Genomic DNA, 19839 nt, shown 5'->3' with positions numbered 1-19839 from the left:
CTAGATGGCTTAGAACTACAAACCCCAGCATGCACTACTCCTTGAGGTGCCTGAAGAGTGCACATGTGTACCACTTGCATTCTGGGAATTTAGTTTCCCTTCACCCCCACCACCCCCACCCCGCTCTTGCTAGGGCCCCAAGATTTCCCCAGTGGTCAGTCTCTGCCCCAGCCCTGACTGCTGGGTCTGTCTGCTGACCGACCTCCCCCAGGGAAGCATGCGTCACGGTATGACAGGGTGGGCGTGGAGGCCCTGGGTGGCCGCTTCCTGCCCTTTTGTGTCCCCCACTTGAGTCACAGGGGGCGGGGGTTCCAGGAAATTGGGGCTGGGATGGAAAGGGATACCCTAATGCCAGACCCAAGGACAAAGGGTCACGGTATCCTTGCTGAGCCTGTACCCCCAAGAACCCCCAAAGACTCAAAGGTAGGGGTCCAGGAGCCCTTAGATGTAGGGAAGGTGGTGAAGGAGGGCACCGGGGTGACCCTAGAGGTCCCTGTGGTCACTAAGAGCAGGGACTCATCGCCAGCCACTGCCCCAGTGCCCCCCTTCTGTCTGACCCCTCAGGGCAAGGCCAGCAAGGGTGAGGTGGAAGACCTGCCCTCTGGTCAGATACCACAGAAGGGTCTTGCTGGCGCTCTGGCTAGCCCACCCCACCGTCCCCCTGCACCCCAGCTCCTGCACTCCAGCCCCAGGGGTCTGCCAGCACCTGGGTTCCCACTTATCTTCCCTTGTCCTCAGAGCGGAACCCAGGCGTCCAGCCCTCCACCCTCCGGGCCTGCGGGCATGGAGCCGAGGCTTTCGAGCCTCCCAGCCGGGCTTGTTCCTGTCCCATTGTGTGTGGGACAGGGGCGGGGCGAGGGCCAGCAGTGCAGAGCCCCCTCCCACTGCCCCCTCCCCTTCCTAAGGAAAAGGCTGAGGCTGTGCCGGGAGCCACAGAGCAGACGCGGCTGAAGCCGACATGGGCAACTTGAAGAGCGTGGGCCAGGAGCCCGGGCCACCCTGCGGCCTGGGGCTAGGGCTGGGCCTCGGGCTGTGCAGCAAGCAGGGCCCGGCCTCCCCAGCGCCCGAGCCCAGCCGGGCCCCGGCACCCGCACCCCCGCCCGCGCCAGACCACAGGTGAGGGCTGCGGAGGCTGGGAACAGGCGGCAGGGGGGCAGGTCAAGGCCTAAAGGCCCAGCTTGGAAGGGCTGGAGCCTGCAGCCCAGGCAGGAGGGCCAGGTCGCCCACCCAAACGGCTGTCAGCGTGGACAGAACAAGGTGGTCAGGGAGGCTCAGACAAGAGGCCGGGATCCAGGCCGGCAGGCGACAGGTGAAGGTCGGGGGTGAGGGTGCCAGCTCACCAGGTGCGAATGGCCAGGGTTTGAACGCCGCTCTGCTGCCAAGAGCTGTTTGACTTTGAGCAAGTTACCTAACCTCTCTGAGCCTCCGTTTGTACAAAATATGGAGCTAGCAGTACTTGACCCCACGGAGTTGTCGTTAAGTCTCTAGTTCACGGCAAGACCAACAGACAGCCATGATTATTTAACAGGAGTGGAAAGGAGCTGGGGAGAGGTAGGTACAGGGACTGAGAGGACGGGGGAGAGACTGAGGCCCTCGGGAGGAACTGTGAAGAGAGCAGCTAGGCCCTTTTCCCCTGCTCCAGACCCCTCCTCCCACTGGCCATCAACCCCCAAACGGACCCTGCAGCCCCAGACCCCAGCAGGGGCGCCCCTGGGGCAGAGGTCCCTGGAGAGAGTGAGGACGCAGCCCGAGGCCAGGTGGGGTGACAGGCCAGCCGGGGTGGCCGGGCTGCAGGCAGCTCTGCGCGGAAGGGCGAAGGGGCCGGGGGCCTGGCCGCACAGGCGCGGGAGGCCTGCGTCCCTCCCTTCCTCCCCGAGGCTGCGCTGGCAGCCCTGGGAGGAAGTGATAAGGCCTCTGAGGCCGGAGGGAAATCTGGGCTGAGGAATCCCTGCCGGGGCTTCCTGGGGCTCCGTCCCCTCCAAGCCGGGCTCATCTCAACCTCATGGGGCTGGACACCCCACGTCCAGAGGAGGCGGTGGGGATGAGGACCCGGCCTCGGGCCAGGGCGTCAGGATCCCAGCGCCGCAGCCCCGGGAGCCCAGGGTCTGGCTGAGCAGCCAGAGGAGTGCGGGGGGCCTGGGTGGAGAAGCGGCAGCTCTGCCCGTGCGGCCCTTGGCGAGATCCTTCACTTCGCTGAGCCTCAGATCTCTCATCTGTAAACGGGGTGCAATATTGCTTACCTTCCAAGGCTGTGGCAAGGGCTGGGAGGAAGGGTGAGATAGCACGTGGCAAGCAAGCAGGCAATCACTGGATACTCAGTGCTGGCGGAGAGGTCTCTGGGGCACGTCCAAAGGGTCACACGCTTCTGTCCCATGACCCCAGCCCGACTCCCAACAGCCCCCAGCTAACCCGGCCTCCAGAGGGGCCCAAGTTCCCTCGCGTCAAGAACTGGGAGGCGGGGAGCATCACCTACGACACTCTGTGTGCGCAATCACAGCAGGTAAGGCCTGGAGTCCCCGTCTCCCAAGTCAAGGTCAACATGGCTGAGGCCCGTCCCCTCAAAGGGAGAGGAGACCGGGAAGAGCCTGACGAGCTAAGGAACGCGCACTCTCAGCCTCCCTAGCCCAGCCCAAACTCCTGGCTATTTCCAGTCTTGGGGGGTGGGGGGGCTCAACGCACACCTCCCGGGACCCTCCCTCCCTCTGCCCCAGACTCTGCCTCCAGGCCCTGCCCCCAGCCCCGATCTGGTCCTGATCTGATGCTCCCTGCTCTCTCGGCCACCACCCCCCACCCCGATCCAGGACGGGCCCTGCACCCCCAGACGCTGCCTGGGCTCTCTGGTGTTTCCACGGAAACTGCAGAGCCGACCCTCCCAGGGCCCTCCGCCCCCTGAGCAGCTGCTGAGCCAGGCCAGGGACTTCATCAACCAGTACTACAGCTCCATCAAGAGGTAAGCCCTCCCCCGAGACCCGCAGCCCACCCTCGGCCCTGGTCCTGCTGAGACCTAGAGGCAGGTGGCCCTTCCCCCAGGGCCCCTCGCATTCCCCCCATCCCGGTACCACGTGGGGCCGGAGTTCAACACCGCCACCCTCGCCAAACCCTCACCAAGCCGGGGGGCCCTCCCCCGCCCACGGCTTCCTCTTGCTCCCCTCTCCTCCCCAGGAGCGGCTCCCAGGCTCACAAGGAGCGGCTTCAGGAAGTGGAAGCCGAGGTGGCGGCCACAGGCACCTACCAGCTTCGTGAGAGCGAGCTGGTGTTCGGGGCCAAGCAGGCCTGGCGCAACGCCCCCCGCTGCGTGGGCCGGATCCAGTGGGGGAAGCTGCAGGTGTGGCTGGCTAGCCAGCACCCAGTGTGGGGACAGGGGGACACAGGAGAGGAAAACATGGGTTGCGACGCTCCTGAGGCTTCCCAGGGGGTTCCCGAGCAGTGGGGAGACCCCGCCCATTCCCTCTACCCCAGGGGAGCCCACAGCCCAGCAGCTACCACCTGGTCGTTAAGCCCCATAGCAGCGCCTTGGCTGTCTGGGGGGGAGAATCACCCAGATGGACAGAGGGACGCACTGAGTAGGTGAGGACAGCTGAGCGGTGATCCCGGGGGGGTACGGTCAGAGCAACAAGAGCAGTCTTCCAAAAAAGGCCCCCGGGCTTCCCTAGTGACGCAGTGGCTGGGAGTCCGCCTGCCGATGCAGGGGACACGGGTTCGTGCCCCGGTCCGGGAAGATCCCACATGTCGCGGAGCGGCTGGGCCCGTGAGCCATGGCCGCTGAGCCTGCGCGTCTGGAGCCTGTGCTCCGCCGCGAGAGAGGCCACAACAGTGAGAGGCCCGCGTACCGCAAAAAAAAAAAAAAAAAAAAGGCCCCTGCTTGCCCAGCCCAGCGTCCTCACCCCAAACACACTGCTCCCTCCCAGTCCCCCGGAGCCTGGGCCTCACACCCTCCTTCACACACCCCACCATATGACTCAGCTCCCGTGGGCTACGGGAACAGCCTGTGGCCCGGCTCTACCAGAAGCAAGCCGACCCACAGGGGAACTGGATCCATGACCTTGGCCTCCTTAGTTGTAACCGGACACCAGAGAATTTGGAAGAAAGCCATGTGCGGATTAAATCCCAAAGGAGGCGCAAATAAAATCAGAACAATCCTGCCTGACACTTAACAAAACGCTTTAAGTTGTTCAAGGCTCCAGCTCAACTCTGAACCCACCAGAGGTTCCGTATTTGACCCCGCTGTTCGCCCCAGGCCAGCCACTGTCACCGCTGCCCCTATCACCAACCCGAGTCCCCTCCTCCCTGAAGCAGGAAAGGGACCTCCCAGCCCCTTGCTGGGACCTCCACCCCACCAGTCAGGATGACTCCTCCTTGCTTCGGAATGTCAGGATGGGCAGAGTCCCCGGAGGCCACCTACTGCAGCCACCCCCCTTCCCATCATCAGTGTGCTCAAGGAGAGTCAGAAGACTGGCGGGGGCCACCTGCTTTTGCTTGAGGACCATGAGAAATGGGGAGCTCGCCACCCACACCCCCAGGCGGCATCCCCATCATTTGGTGCCCTGGCCCGATCATCAGTTTGACAGTGACTGGGTCCCTCCTCTGTACCAGGTGCCGAGTCAGCTTCCGTAGGGATGGGGAGACACTTGCCCCGGCGAGCAGATAAGGAACAGGCCAGACTACGCCGGGTGTGTGGGGTGCAGGGCAGGAAGGGTCAGTGTGGGTGCAAATGGTCAGGGAGGCTCCCGAGAGGAGAAAGAACCATGGTTCACAGCCTGTGACCGACCCCCCGCAGCCTTCGAAGGCTGCAGACAAGGTCACTAGTCCCTGCCCCGCATCCTTGCCTTCTCCTGGGGCTGATACTCAAGACCCCTGTCTCCCTCCTGTCTCCCTGCCTCGGATGGCTCAGGTGTTTGACGCGCGGGATTGCAGCTCTGCACAGGAGATGTTCACCTACATCTGCAACCACGTCAAGTACGCCACCAACCGGGGCAACCTCCGGTGAGTGCCCCCCGCCCTGCTCGAGACCCCACCCCCTCCCCCAGGCACAGGCAGTGAACTTGGGCTCTGACCAGCTCTCGTCCCCACGTCAGTTCGGCCATCACGGTGTTCCCCCAGCGCGCTCCGGGCCGCGGAGACTTCCGCATCTGGAACAGCCAACTGGTGCGCTACGCGGGCTACAGGCAGCAGGACGGCTCCGTGAGGGGGGACCCAGCCAACGTGGAGATCACCGAGGTGGGCGTGGGCGGGTGGAAACGGGGAGGCCAGCCCGAGGGCTCTGGGAGGAGGCCAAAGGGTCCAGTCAAAGAGCGGTCAGCGCCGCAGGGAGAGGAGACCTCACTGAGACGAAGGATGGGAGATGCCAAAGAAGCAGGTCCCTGAGGAGGGCACAAGGTTGGGCCCCTCATTCCCATCTCCGGCCGCTCTGCCCGCAGCTCTGCATCCAGCACGGCTGGACCCCAGGAAACGGCCGCTTTGATGTGCTGCCCCTGCTGCTCCAGACCCCAGATGAGGCTCCAGAGCTCTTTGTTCTGCCCCCCGAACTGGTCCTCGAGGTCCCCCTGGAGCACCCCACGTGAGCACGAGAGGGGCCGGGACGGGTGGAGGAGAGGGGCTGGCCCGGTAGGCAAGGCTCCACAGGGCTGATCCCACTCCCTCACGCCCCCAGGCTGGAGTGGTTCTCGGCCCTGGGCCTGCGCTGGTACGCCCTCCCAGCAGTGTCCAACATGCTGCTGGAAATTGGGGGCCTGGAGTTCCCTGCAGCCCCCTTCAGCGGCTGGTACATGAGCACGGAGATTGGCATGCGGGACCTGTGTGATCCCCACCGCTACAACATCCTGGAGGTGAGGACCTGTGGGGCGGGGGCCTTGGGGGCACGTATAGGATGTCGGCAACACGGAGAATCTGAACAAGGTCAGGTCCGGTCGGCCTCCTGACCTAGAACTGCAGAGGAGGGCTCTGGAACCACCAAGGTCAGGGCAAAGGGGGGTATGTACCTGCGTGCGAAGATGCAGTGATTTTTCTGGGGATAGGAGCTGTAACTGTAACTTTCGTCCGTTTCTCAAAGCATATTTTGACTCAAAACATGGTAAAACCCGTTTTAGAGATGAGAAATGAAGGCCCGGGGCTGAGATGTGGCCGGCCCCAGGGTCCCTCTCTGCCCTGTGGTGCCTTTGCAGGCAGGAACCTGAATCAGCCCCAAGTGAAGCACTCAGGCCTCCTGCTGGCTACCCACCCGCCCTCACCCCTTCCACTCACGAGCCGGAGACAAAGATGTTCTCCACCCACCCTCCCCCGCCCCCTGCCAACCACTGCCGCGCACCCCTGCTCTCAGGACGTGGCCGTCTGCATGGACCTGGATACCCGGACCACCTCATCCCTGTGGAAAGACAAGGCAGCCGTGGAAATCAACTTGGCTGTGCTGCACAGTTACCAGGTACACAGGCCCCGACTGGCCAGGAGCACAAGGGATCGGGGCTGGAAGAGAGGGAAGCACTCAGAGACTGGGCCGGGGGTCAGAGAAAGCTGGAAGGAGTTCCCGAGTCTGAGCGCCACGGGGCGCGCCGGGCCTGTAGTCCCAGGCGCTGTAATTATGGGAACCTAGCTGATTAGTGCATGCTCGGTAATTCTGGTCCCCAGGGCATACTGCGTATTGCAGTTTGTGGGACCCACTGGATTCTGGAAACTCTAATTCCAGGACGAGGGCATGCTGGGCATTGCCATTGGAGGAAACTAGTGCCTGCTGAGTACTTCTATGTGGTCTCGAGAGTTTCGGCTCTTTGGGTGTGGGAGGCATACCGAGAACGCAGATTGGAGCTCCTTTTGCCTGCTGACCACGCGTGCCGCAGTTAGGGGCGACACTGGTTCAGGGAAGACGGGAGATGTTAGGTTTGGGGTGACGGAAGTGCAGGGTCTGTGGGCTGAGTCTAAGCCCGTCCCTCACCCCAGCTTGCCAAAGTGACCATTGTGGACCACCACGCTGCCACGGCCTCCTTCATGAAGCACCTGGAGAACGAGCAGAAGGCCAGGGGGGGCTGCCCTGCTGACTGGGCCTGGATCGTGCCCCCCATCTCGGGCAGCCTCACCCCAGTCTTCCATCAGGAGATGGTCAACTATGTCCTGTCCCCCGCTTTCCGCTACCAGGTGCCCACCCCACTGGCTCTTGCCCACCATGCCAGCTCTGACTGAGCAGCCCCAGGGGCCTCCAACCTTCTCTTCTCTCTTCTTACCTCTCCCTCCACTCCCGCCCCCCCATCGCTTCCCTGTAGCCAGACCCCTGGAAGGGGAGCACAGCCAAGGGCACCGGCATCACCAGGAAGAAGACCTTTAAGGAAGTGGCCAAGTAGGTTCCCTGGGAGTGCTGCCCTCCCTCCCACATACCCAGGCCCTCCCCCCATCGCCAGCGGTGGTCTGGGCACTCCACCCTCCACACCCACCAAGACCTTGCCTGGGTCACGCACCTGGGGAGGCCCCGTCTCTGTGCGCCCGGGACCCCTTCACCCCACCCTTGCCCACAGTGCGGTGAAGATCTCTGCCTCACTCATGGGCACCGTGATGGCGAAGCGAGTGAAGGCGACGATTCTGTACGCCTCCGAGACCGGCCGGGCCCAGAGCTACGCACAGCAGCTGGGGAGGCTCTTCCGGAAGGCCTTCGACCCTCGGGTAGGACTGAGCCCAGAGGGCAGGGATCTGAAAAGAAGGGGGGTTCTGCCCCCACCTTCAGACACAGCCTGGAGAACAGGAGAGGGTCACAAGGCAGGGCCCACGAGGAACCCCGGGATCCTCAGGGATTCAGGGGTCGAGTCGGGGCCCGAACCTTGCCCTGCCGGGAGGACTAGAATAAAAAGAACCAGAGCAGCGCAGCACAGGTCCCCAGGACATGGTCTTCTCCTTGCCCACAGGTCCTGTGCATGGATGAGTATGACGTGGTGTCCCTGGAGCACGAGACGCTGGTGTTGGTGGTGACCAGCACCTTTGGGAACGGTGATCCCCCAGAGAATGGAGAGGTGAGGCCTGCCAGGAAAGGGGCCCCTGGGAACGAAGGGAGACTCAGAATTGGAATGGCTGGGCGGGACCCCCAACCCCATGATGGAAAGCGGAGATGCCGTGAGAGTAGGAGCATGGACAGTCCACTGGGACCCAAGGGCCTACACAAGCCACACTCCAGGCCCACCCTTGCGGCTGCCCCCCCCCCCCACACACACACAGACACACCTGCTTAGCTGGGTCCCCAAGTCATTTCCATTATCAGAGCAAGTGTTTAATACACGGAAGGCACCTCCTGGCTGGCCAGGCACTGACAAATGGGAAAGACGGCACTTAAAGCGCGATCTCAGCTTTGCCATTTCTTCTTCTCTTAACAAAAGAAAAGAGCATTGCTCAGATGCCAACAGAGATTAGGAAACTTCACTTTCTGAACAAATCTTGAAAGGAATAAACTGGAGTCCCACCACTGAATCCTTTACTGTTAATCACTGTCCTTCCTGCTGCTCTGTCTCTGGCCGTCCCCAGGAACATTCATTTCTGGAGCCCCTATTTGCTTCTGTTTCTAAATGCCTTCTTAGCGCTAAGTACCTCCTCACGTCCCCTAGAGCAGAATGCTCATGGAAGCCTTCTCCCCTGCCTCGCTGCCCATTCAGCCCTGCTTCTGATCTGCTTTTTAAAGAAACTAGAGTCACTACGGTTTTTTTTAGTATAAAAGTAATAGTTACCTCCATGTGACCCACAACCCCATCAAGCCAGAGAACACTTCCATCACTTAGAAAGTCCCCCTTGTCAACTCCCCAAGTCAATCCACCTCTCAATCTCCCCACCAAAGGCGACCACCGTCCCGGTTCCTGTCACCTGGTCTAGAACATCATAGAGAGGGGAGCACGGTATTCTGGCTTCTTTCACTCCCCCCCGCTTTGGAGGTTCATCTCGCTGCCGAGTGACTCAGTGGCTCGTTCCTCTCCATGGCTGAGCCACGCCCATGGCACGAACAGTTTATTTCTCTCCTTCTCTGCTGACGGACACCTGGGCCGTTTCCAGCGCTTGGCTATTGTGATTAAAGCTGTTATGAACATTTCTGTACAAGGCTTTTGTGGCCTTATGTTTTCATTTCTCTTGGATAAATACCTAGGAGTGGGACTGCTAGGTCAGTGGGTAGATGTTATGTTTAACTTTTTTTTTTTTTTTTTTTTTAATGAAACTACCGTACAGCCAAACCGATTGAACTGCACCCTTAAGTTCCGTGCGTTTCAATGTGTGTACATTCTACCTCAAATGTTTCTAAAGGAAGCAAACCTAGGAATTCGCCCTACAGAAAATGGTATATATTTACTAACAACACAAACAAGAATATTTAGAGCAGCGCTGTTCATGATATCCCCGCGCTGGAAACAGTTCAAATGACTCTCAGCCGTAGAACGGATAAATACATCGTGGTCTATTGAAATGCCGTGCAGCCATGAGGGTGAACAAAATAATACAACCACACCCAACAAAACAGATGAATCTCAAACATCACGCAGAGGGAAAGAAGCCAGACACGAAAGAATCAGACCGTGGGACTCACTTTGTATCAGCTTCAGGAAGAGGCAGAACAATTCCGTGGGCTTTTAATCAGGAGACCGGGTGGTTACCCCAGAGAGGGGGTGGGGAGTGACTGGGGTGGGGTGACACCAAGGTGACTTCTAGGACGCTGGTGACGTTTCTTGATGGGATGCTGATTACACAGGTGGGTTCAGTTTACGCAAATCTGTAAAGCTGTGCATTTGTAACGTGGGTGCTTTTCCTTATGTACATTACACTTCAAGAAAATGTTCAAGAAATAAAATTAAGGTAGTCCGTGCTAATTACGGTGAACCTGTAGGCTCACCGTCTAAATGCGTCTACGGTTAACCCTAGGATATTATGGCCTTGCCGCGTTTTGGTTTTTCCTGTGTGAAGATTGTCGTGTGTGGTTCTAAGCTATGTCCGTGGCAGCATATGATACGGCCCAGCTTTCTAGAAGATATCAGTGCCACTAGGGATCAAGGCAGTGCAGGGAGACTGAGAGCCATTTCCCACCTATCAGATTGGACTGGTCACATCCAGTGTGGACAGGACTGAGGAAAGAGCATTCCTCTATCCTGATGCTACAGGACCATCTGACCACGCCACCAAGCTTTTAAACCCTCTGACTCAGCAGTTCCACTTCTAAGGACTACCCTACTGAAATATGCGAAGGAGGAAACAGGCGTATATGAGTGTTCCAGCACTGTGCCTAGACCATCCAGATATCCGCAGGCAGCGGGAAGTCTCCATGGTACCTACAAATGATGGGATGCTGTGAAATCATTCGAAAGAATGAGGTCTGGGACTTCCCTGGCAGTCCAGTGGTTAGGACTCTGTGCTTCCACTGCAGGGGGCCCGGGTTTGATCCCTGGCCAGGAAACTAAGATCCCACAAGCCGCATAGTACGGCCAAAAAAAAAAAAAGAATGAGGTCAATCTTGGTGTGTTGACCTGGAAGGATATCCATGATAGGTTATTGACAAAAAGCAGGTAAACATAATATGATCCCATTTTTACTTTAAAAAATAAACTATAGAAAGGTTAACATCTGTCCATGGTACACATGCCTTGGGGGATGAGACTGGATGGAAGGGAAGGGTAGAGTTTCTCTTCTATTACTTTACACACTTCTGTAATGTTTTCAAAAAGCCAATACCTCTCTTTTGAAATGTTCAAAACAAATTAAAATTTAAGGTCATAAATAATAATAACAAGGGCCAGTCCAGTGTAGAATGAAATTTTGTATAGTTTGAAATAAAACAAAACTAATCGTGATGCCAACGTTTGCCCTCACCAGAGTTTTGCGGCAGCCCTGATGGAGATGTCGGGCCCCTACAACAGCTCCCCTCGGCCAGAGCAACACAAGTGAGTAGGATGGGAGTTTTGGGGGCGGGGGGACAGGGAGGCATCTGGAGACACAAAAGGAAAGGAGGGGGCTTCCCTGGTAGCACAGTGGTTGAGAGTCCGCCTGCCGATGCAGGGGACGCGGGTTCGTGCCCCGGTCCGGGAAGATCCCACACGCCGCAGAGCGGCTGGGCCCGTGAGTCATGGCCACTGGGCCTGCGCGTCCGGAGCCTGTGCTCCGCAACGGGAGAGGCCACAGCAGTGAGAGGCCCACGTACCGCAAAAAAAAAAAAACAAGGAAAGGAAAGGAGGTCTAAAGAGTTCTCCCACGGCTCCACACTCATTTTCCCAACGAGCTGGAGGACAGCTGAGCGGGGCCTCAGGACACCCTCTTCCTTGCGACCCCCCAACTCCAGGCCCCGGGGCTCTGAGGGGCCGTCAGTCCTGAGGTCTCCTTCAGAGACAGAAGGGGAGGCAGGGCCTGGAGGCTCAGAGACCCCCTGGGGCTGCAGCCCCGATCCCAAGCCCGTTCCGGAGACCCTGAGGCTGTCCCCTGGCCGCGTCTGGGCCCCGCCTGGTCTCCAGTCCCCTGTGACACCCCGTCTCCCTCCTCTCTTGCAGGAGTTACAAAATCCGCTTCAACAGCGTCTCCTGCTCAGACCCGCTGGTGTCCTCCTGGCGGCGGAAGAGGAAGGAGTCCAGTAACACCGACAGCGCAGGGGCGCTGGGGACCCTCAGGTCCGGGGAGGCTCGGCTAGGGGAGCCGCGGGGGAGGGGAGCTGCCTGGGCCCTGGGGAGCGGGGGACGAGGTGGCCTCCGCTGACGGCTCCCTGCACCCCAGGTTCTGTGTGTTTGGGCTGGGCTCCCGGGCGTACCCCCATTTCTGCGCCTTTGCTCGTGCGGTGGACACGCGGCTGGAAGAGCTGGGAGGGGAGCGGCTGCTTCAGCTGGGCCAGGGCGATGAGCTGTGCGGCCAGGAGGAGGCCTTCCGTGGCTGGGCCCAGGCTGCCTTCCAGGTGAGCCCCCGGGCCCTTCCCGACGTCTCGCTCCTGCCACCCTGCCCCCCGAATTCTGAGTCACTCCAGCCTGGACATCTGCTCCCGAGACCTGCCATACCTACGGAGGCGGGGTCCTCCCCGATGCCCGGACTCGTTGGGTTCTCTGGCCCCGTCCTGTTCCTCCAAAATCCACCCTCGTTTTGCCACTGCACCGCCAGCCCTTCTGGCTGAGTCCCGAGTGGTGAGGGACGACATGGCCCTGACAGCACGGGTGGAACAGCTAGGGCCTCTGCAGGCGCAGGCCGCAGCCTCAGGCAGGCACGGGCTGCCCGCCCCCTCCCCCATGGGCACAGAGGGAGGGGTGCAGGGCAGGATGGAGGGAGAAGGGAAGGATCAAGAGAGGGTTAGTCAGAGGCAAGGGCTGAAGCGGAGGAACTACAGGAAGTCAGAGGCTAGGCAGGTTTGGGGCCGCGCCTGGACTGGAGGGGGTCCTAGGCTAGGGGAGTACAGGAGGGGCCAGCCCAGGGCCATGAATTCCCAAGCCTGGGCTTCCTCCAGAGCAGCTCTGCCTGGTCTGGGGATCACGCCTGGAGCTGAACGGGCCTCCTTCTCGCAGTCCTAACACTGCTCCAGGGCAGCGCTGGCCCCGCCAAGGTCCCCAGGCTTGAGCTCAGCAGGTCTGGACTGATGGGAAGGAGGCGGGCATCCCAGCAGGAGGGCCGGCCAGCACAGGTGCAGTGTTTGCTGGGGAGAAGAAGAGGGAATGGGAAACAAGACTAAAGAATCCAGACAAGGGACTCGGCAGGAAGCTGGGAGTGGGACAGGAGAAGGGAGGAGAGGGCATGAGGCCTGGGGACACCACTTTAGAGACACAGGGCCAACGGGAGGAGCATCCAGCCAGAGCAGGAAGGCTCTGAGCTAAGCAGGGTGGGAGCAGTGGGGGTAGGAAGGAAGGGAGGGGGCCAGGGAAGGAAGGAAGAGATATAAGACTTTACACACACAAAAGAAAGATTAACAGCACTGGTGATACGGGTGGGAGCAGCCCGTCATGGGTGAGCCCTAGATTTCAAGCTGATGGCCGGCCGAGCGGCTCGCCAGGCTTGCACCTGAGCAGAAACAAATAGGATACACACCCTCCCAGGGGTCCTGCCCCAGGGGCCCCCTCTAGCCCCTGGTGTGCAGTGCGGGGGAAGACAGACCAGCCGGAGACCCCTCCCAAGGCCACCGGAATTCTGTGCCCACTCCAGGAGCACCTAAGGGCTTTATAGAAGCAAGTCATTTAATCTTCAGCAGACCCTAAGGAGGTGTAAAGACGGGGAAAAGGAGGCCTGCAAGCTGTTAAGTCTAGGAGTGAGAATGTGAACACAGGTCTGAACGTGTAGATGCGTTCGCTGAAGCTTCCGTGTGCCAAGCTCTGTGCTCCTTGGGACACAAGATTAACATTCACCAGGTTAACTAACGAGTGGACGTGACAAAAATACATGCAAAGGAATAGCTAACACAGCGGCCAAGACACGAACTGGGCTGAAGGACACGATGCCATCAGTCTCAGCCTCCGTTTCGGTTCCACTCTCCCTCCTGCCCCCGGGGCTGCCTGTCCCACAGGTGCGAGCCTGAGACGGGCGCCTCTGCTCCAGCAGCCCCAGGAATGGGAGGTGGTGACTGGGGCCCCAGCAGGCCCAGCTCCATCTCCCGCATCAGCGCCGCTGAGCTGCTCGCCGCCAGGCCCTCCCTGGTGGCCAGAGGGCCTCAGCCCTCACCTCCTCACCCCCCAGGCCTCCTGTGAGACGTTCTGCGTGGGGGAGGATGCCCAGGCCGCGGCCCAGGACATCTTCAGCCCCAAACGGAGCTGGAAACGCCAGAGGTACCGGCTGAGCGCCCAGGCCGAGGGCCTCCAGCTGCTGCCAGGTGCGGCCCTGATTTCACCCTGACTCTGCTGGACCCCCAGCTCCCCCTGGGCCCGGGACCGACTCACTCAGGGGCCAGGCCAGGGTCCCCGGCTCCGGCTCTGTCTCATCTGTCCCCCGCCCCGCAGGCCTGATACACGTGCACAGGCGGAAGATGTTCCAGGCCACAGTCCTCTTGGTGGAAAACCTACAAAGCAGCAAGTCCACGTGAGGAGGACCAATCGGCCCCACCACGCCGGCCCCCGTCCCTCGCGCCCCAGACCCTGGCTCCGCCCCCCTCCTGCCCAGCCCTCCTATAACTGCCCCCTCTCCCCACCCCCAGCCGGGCCACGATCCTGGTGCGCCTGGACACTGGAAGCCAGGAGGGGCTCCAGTACCAGCCGGGGGACCACATAGGCATCTGCCCGCCCAACCGGCCGGGGCTCGTGGAGGCGCTGATGAGCCGCGTGGAGGACCCGCCGCCGCCCACCGAGTCTGTGGCAGTGGAGCAACTGGAGAAGGGCAGCCCAGGTGAGGGGCTCCATCCCTCTGGTCCCCAGGGTCCCCTCAGGTTCAGGATCTGGTGGAAGGTGGCCATCTCCACTCACAGGCGCTGTGCCACCTCCTGACGGGCTGGCCTTGTTGCTGGAAGGTCCACTGAGGGCGGCTCCCTTCTCAGAACTCCCTGACCCCCCCCCCCCGCAGAAGGCCACCCCTCCCTCTGGGCTCCTTTCAAAGGCTTCCCCACTCCACCCACCCCCGACAGCCTAGCCCGCTCTGTAGCTGGCATCAGGTCTACCTCATGCTGCACCAGTTCCTGGAGTTCAAACAAGCTGGGTGGGGAAAGGCAGGAGCCCAGACCACCCCAGTCCAGCAGGGGCCCTCAAACACACACACACGCACACACACACACACACACACACTCACACTCACAGGGGCTGCCCATACAGGCCCACCACCACTGTTCGAGGGCCAGGCCTCTGATAAGACACCGTGAGGTGGTTAGTCCCCCTGTACTCCCCAGGCAATGCAATTCCGGCTTGGCCCCTTCCTCAGAGCACCCTGTGCCCCCCCCAGGTGGCCCTCCTCCCGGCTGGGTGCGGGACCCCCGGCTGCCCCCGTGTACGCTGCGCCAGGCTCTCACCTTTTTCCTGGACATCACCTCCCCGCCCAGCCCTCAACTTCTTCGTCTGCTCAGCACCCTGGCTGAAGAGCCCAGTGAACAGCAAGAGCTCGAGACCCTCAGCCAGGTGGGGGCCACCCCAGTGGGGAGCAGGGGCCGGTGAGGCAGGACGAGCCAGGATGGGAGCCCACCTGGCTATCGTGCTGGGGCTTTAAGACCCAGCTCTGGAGTTCCTACTCATCTCTGAATTCTCTCGCCTTAAAGAAGCACGGAGGGGACTTCCCTGGCGGCCCAGTGGTTAAGACTCTGCGCTTCCACAGCAGGGGGCGTGGGTTCAATCCCTGGTTGGGGAACTAGGGTCCCGCATGCCACATAGCACAGCCAAAAGGATGAAAAAAAAAAAAAAAAGCACGGAGGGCTTCCCTGGTGGCGCAGTGGTTGAGAGTCCACCTGCCGATGCAGGGGACATTGGTTCGTGCCCCGGTCCGGGAGGATCCCACATACCGCGGAGCGGCTGGGCCCGTAAGCCAAGGCCGCTGGGCCTGCGCGTCCGGAGCCTGTGCTCCGCAACAGGAGGGGCCACAACAGTGAGAGGCCCGCGTACCGCAAAAAAAAAAAAAAAAAAAAAAAGCATGGAGAAGGTGCTCAAGAAATGTTTGTTGGCCTGAACTACTGAGCGGGGAGAAACCCCAGGAGGCTCAGCTCCAGAGGGGTCAAGAAGGGAGGTCATCACACAGGGCTAGCTGGTTCCAAGCTCACTGCCCCCCTGCCCCCACCAGGACCCCCGGCGCTACGAGGAGTGGAAGTGGTTCCGCTGCCCCACCCTGCTGGAGGTGCTTGAGCAGTTTCCATCCGTGGCACTGCCTGCCCCACTGCTTCTCACCCAGCTGCCCCTGCTCCAGCCCCGGTACTACTCGGTCAGCTCAGCACCCAGCACCCATCCAGGAGAGATCCACCTCACAGTAGCTGTGCTGGCATACAGGACTCAAGGTGAGGCTGGGAAGCAGGGGCAGGGCCAGGAGCACACCGTGACCCCGGGATGGACCCCTCACTGGCCCCCTCCCTCCCCAACCCCCTAGATGGGCTGGGTCCCCTGCACTATGGAGTCTGCTCCACGTGGCTGAGCCAACTCAAGGCTGGAGACCCCGTACCCTGCTTCATCAGGGGGTAAGTGAGCACTGCCGGGGAGGGGGGCCAGCGGGGCACCAGGAAGAGAGTGTCTGTCCAAGCAGGGGTGGCAGAGTGCGTCACGGATGGCCGAGGACAGGTGGAGGGATCGGCAGGCAGTTGCACAGGGTGAGGGTAGAAGCTTTGGTGAAGGTGTGATTGGGAGCAGGGACGCCCCACTTAACATATCCAGGACGGGGCACCCACTTCACAACTCTGGCTAAGTTTGGGGCCTTTCACTAATTTGGACTTAGGGTCCTATCTTGAAACTGCAGTTCCCAGAGACGGGGCTGGGATTCGATCCAGCAGGCCCTGCTGCTTTTAGACGGTGTACGGTGTCCCTCCCTACATCTCTGGGGTCAGTCTGATGTTGGCAGGCAGGGTGCTTGGGAACTGGGCCCCATCCGCATTTAGTCCGGGGAGAACTGGTTAGGTTACCACAGTAACACTGAGCACTGGAGGAAAGGGAAGGATCTCAGGGTACCCCTCCCTCCTGCTGTGTTCAGAATTGCCCCATCCAGCACCCAGGAGCTGGAAGTCTCAGGTGGGACAAAGAAGTGTTCCCAGGATGGTACCAGCTAGGCCTAGTGACCCAAACCCATCCAGCAGGCTAAATTACAGATAAACTGCCAATCTAGTGAGTACAAACCAAATGCCAATGTCGAGGCTATGGTTTAAAACAAAGACACTCAGCGAACCCATGATGAACTAAAAGGCTGTCTGTCCTTCCCTCCCCCATACTTTCTATATCTCCTGAACTGAAACACCAAAACATTCTTCAATTCAAATTTAAGCTTTATTTCCTTTGACCCAACCTCCAGAAACCACAGGTCCAGGAAGTTTCTGCCAATCAGCAGAGTTCTTTTATTAAACACTTTGCGTTTACTGTGAGCTAGACACAAGCATTAACTCATTTTCAGCGGAAGTTGAGTTCTCCTCTCCCAACCCTGCTGAGGCTGATAAGAATGGGGGATATGGGGAAACAAAGTGGGCCTGATGGAGGGTCTCTTGGCTAGGGCTCCCTCCTTCCGGCTGCCGCCTGATCCCAGCTTGCCCTGCATCCTCGTGGGCCCGGGCACTGGCATCGCCCCCTTCCGGGGATTTTGGCAGGAGCGGCTACACGACATCGAGAGCAAAGGTGAGGCTGGGGCCCAAGGGAATGACTGGAAGGCAGGAGGGAGTCACACAACTTAGGGGCACAAAAGAGCAGGGGGCTAGAAGGCAGGAACCAGGTAGGAAAGAGGGCAAGGAACAGGGCCACAAAGGTGAAAAGAATTTTATTAGACCAGGGGGTCGGAGGCCTAGAGGCAAGGGCAGTGCCCTGTTGGTCTGGCTTCCTGGTGCCCAGCACAAAGTAGTGTTGGATTGGATTAACAACAAAGGGAACCCGGATGTCTGGAGAAGATGGGGCTGGGACTCAGAAGACAGATATGCCCCAGGTGGACTCTGGACTGTGTCAGAGGTCACTTACGTGTGTCTGAGACCCAAGGAAGCTACAGGGTGTTCAGTTTGGGCATGGGGTGCCCAGGGGAGCTGGTAAATCAAAAGAAGGGAGCTTGTGACTAAGAGGAAGGTGTAGAGGGCAGGAACTGAAGGTGTGGGAGAATATGGACTTAGAGCAGGGAAGGGGCCAGACAGTCTCAGACTGCAGTGTTGGATGGTACAAAGGGCATGGAGTCAGAAGCCCCAAGCGTAGCACAGCGTCACTACTGGCCATGCCACCAGAGGGAAGTCACCATCTCCTGTGACCTTCGGCTTCTCTGTAAATCAGCGTCAGGCAGGATCTCTGTGAAAGCATCCCAACCCTCCTAGAGGCCAAACAGCTGAGTGGTTGTTTCTGCCGTAAAGGGTGGGCCCCTCAGCCTGGGTGAGGGTAGCCAGTGGGAGGGCCAGCTAGGGCTGTGTCCCCAGGAGGGGGTTGGGGGGCTCTCCCAAGCCGCAGTCATGCTTGCAGGGCTGCAGCCTGCCCCCATGACCTTGGTGTTCGGCTGCCGGTGCTCCCAGCTCGACCATCTCTACCGCGAGGAGGTGCAGGATGCCCAGCAGCGCGGGGTGTTCGGCCGCGTCCTCACCGCCTTCTCCCGGGAACCCAACAGCCCTAAGGTGCGAGACCCTGAGGGGGCAGGGGTAACCCGGGGCGCCTAGGCCCAGGCCCAGGCCGGCCCCGCCCCAGGCCGGCCCCGCCCCCTGCAGTGCGCACCCTCCGCTCGACCCAGTGGCGCTCAGACGCCCGCCCCCACTCGGCTCCACCCTCGTGCCAAGGCCCCTTTGGGTCTCACCCACCCTCACCCATGCCCCGCCCCTTACTTGTCTCCGTCCCTTGAGACCCCACCCCAGCGCACCAAGGCCCCACCGGGTGCGCTGGGTATCTTTCCCGCACCCAAGACCCGCCCTGCCCGCTCCCCCCGGGGCCTGCCCTTCCCTGCCTGGTGCCCCGCCGGGGTCTGCCCCTGACCCCGCCTCCCCTCAGACCTACGTGCAGGACATCCTGCGGTCGGAGCTGGCTGCTGAGGTGCACCGCGTGCTGTGCCTCGAGCGGGGCCACATGTTTGTCTGCGGCGATGTCACCATGGCAACCAGCGTCCTGCAGACGGTGCAGCGCATCTTGGCGACAGAGGGCGACATGGAGCTGGATGAGGCCGGCGACGTCATCGGCGTGCTGCGGGTGCGGAGGGGCGGGGCCGGGGGCCGCCCCCACTCCCGCTGGCAACTCCGACTTGGGTTTTGATCTCCCGCCCTGTTTCCCCTCCAGGATCAGCAACGCTATCACGAGGACATTTTCGGGCTCACGCTGCGCACCCAGGAAGTGACAAGCCGCATACGCACCCAGAGCTTTTCCTTGCAGGAGCGGCATATGCGGGGCGCAGTGCCCTGGGCGTTCGACCCGCCCGGCCCAGACACCCCTGGCCCCTGAGAGCCCTCTTGCTTTCCGCTTCAGTTCGCGGAGAGAGGGGCCGTCAGACCGGAACCAGCCACCTCTCCCTCCCCTCCGAGGTGCCGTCCCACCTCTGTCCAGAGTCTGCAGAGACTGGCCTGATTCCCCGGGAATATCTCTTTCTTTGTCTAGGTCTGTTTCCCTACCCTAGGTCTGAGTAAATCTGGAAGGCCGTCTCCCAGCAGTGGTATTCCAGAGCCCTTTTGTGTTATTTAGGTGAATTTTAGATTCCCCTCACCTCTCTCGGAAGTATCTTATCTTGAAGCCTGATCTCTAAATCATTGAAATATTTATTACTGACGATTCACCATAAGAGACCAGATCAGAAGTTATGAGAGCTACTAAGATGCCTAACCCAGCGCTGTCAATCACAGTTACAGAATGAATGACAAGCTTTGTCTTTGAACCCGTGCAGACAGTGTGGAGGTGGTAATTCTTTGACAGGGAGTCCTGGAGAACAGTGGTGGTCTCCAGCCAATCACGGGCAGTTCTTCTGTGTTGCTCCCTGATCTGGACTGAGAAGCAGGTGCAGTCGTCAGCTGACAGGAGTGGGGATTCCAGGACTAAGGTCGCAAAGCTGTGCAGCACAGCCATGAGCAAACTTTACTGCTTGTTTCGGACAGGACAAGGGCCAGACCCGCTTCCTCAGATGTCACGCCAACGTGAACTCCGAAAACGTCAGGCCTCTCTAGTCTTCCCACCCCCAGTCCCCATGCCCTTCCGCAAGTCCCATGGGAACCTAAAGTCCAGATGTGTCTAAAGAACCTACTGGGGCTTCCCTGGTGGCGCAGTGGTTGAGAGTCCGCCTGCCGATGCAGGGGACGCGGGTTCGTGCCCCGATCCGGGAGGATCCCACGGGCCGCGGAGC

The 19839-nt window shown here is 60.3% G+C and overlaps 1 protein-coding gene across 1 annotated transcript; it reads left to right on the top strand.

Annotated features, from left to right (window-relative positions):
- The first annotated feature begins 903 nt into the window (after positions 1–903).
- Positions 904–19331, top strand: NOS3 (nitric oxide synthase 3). Its single transcript, XM_027101506.1, has 26 exons — positions 904–1116; positions 2383–2500; positions 2802–2950; positions 3163–3325; positions 4892–4983; positions 5076–5217; positions 5418–5557; positions 5651–5825; positions 6317–6418; positions 6931–7125; positions 7251–7324; positions 7500–7644; positions 7884–7988; positions 10816–10883; positions 11484–11600; positions 11704–11878; positions 13636–13768; positions 13896–13974; positions 14090–14277; positions 14824–14996; positions 15649–15859; positions 15949–16036; positions 17053–17174; positions 17991–18139; positions 18507–18701; positions 18789–19331. The coding sequence occupies exons 1-26, from the start codon at positions 959–961 to the stop codon at positions 18948–18950; spliced, it is 3618 nt and encodes a 1205-aa protein (XP_026957307.1). The 5' UTR covers positions 904–958; the 3' UTR covers positions 18951–19331.
- Positions 19332–19839: the final 508 nt, after the last annotated feature.

The sequence above is a fragment of the Aethalodelphis obliquidens genome, unplaced genomic scaffold, assembly GCF_003676395.1.
Source record: "Aethalodelphis obliquidens isolate GAN/ISIS:26980383/991018 unplaced genomic scaffold, ASM367639v1 scaffold5, whole genome shotgun sequence".
NCBI classification, from domain to species: Eukaryota; Metazoa; Chordata; class Mammalia; order Artiodactyla; family Delphinidae; genus Aethalodelphis; species Aethalodelphis obliquidens.
This window is presented reverse-complemented; position numbering and strand designations above follow the sequence as displayed.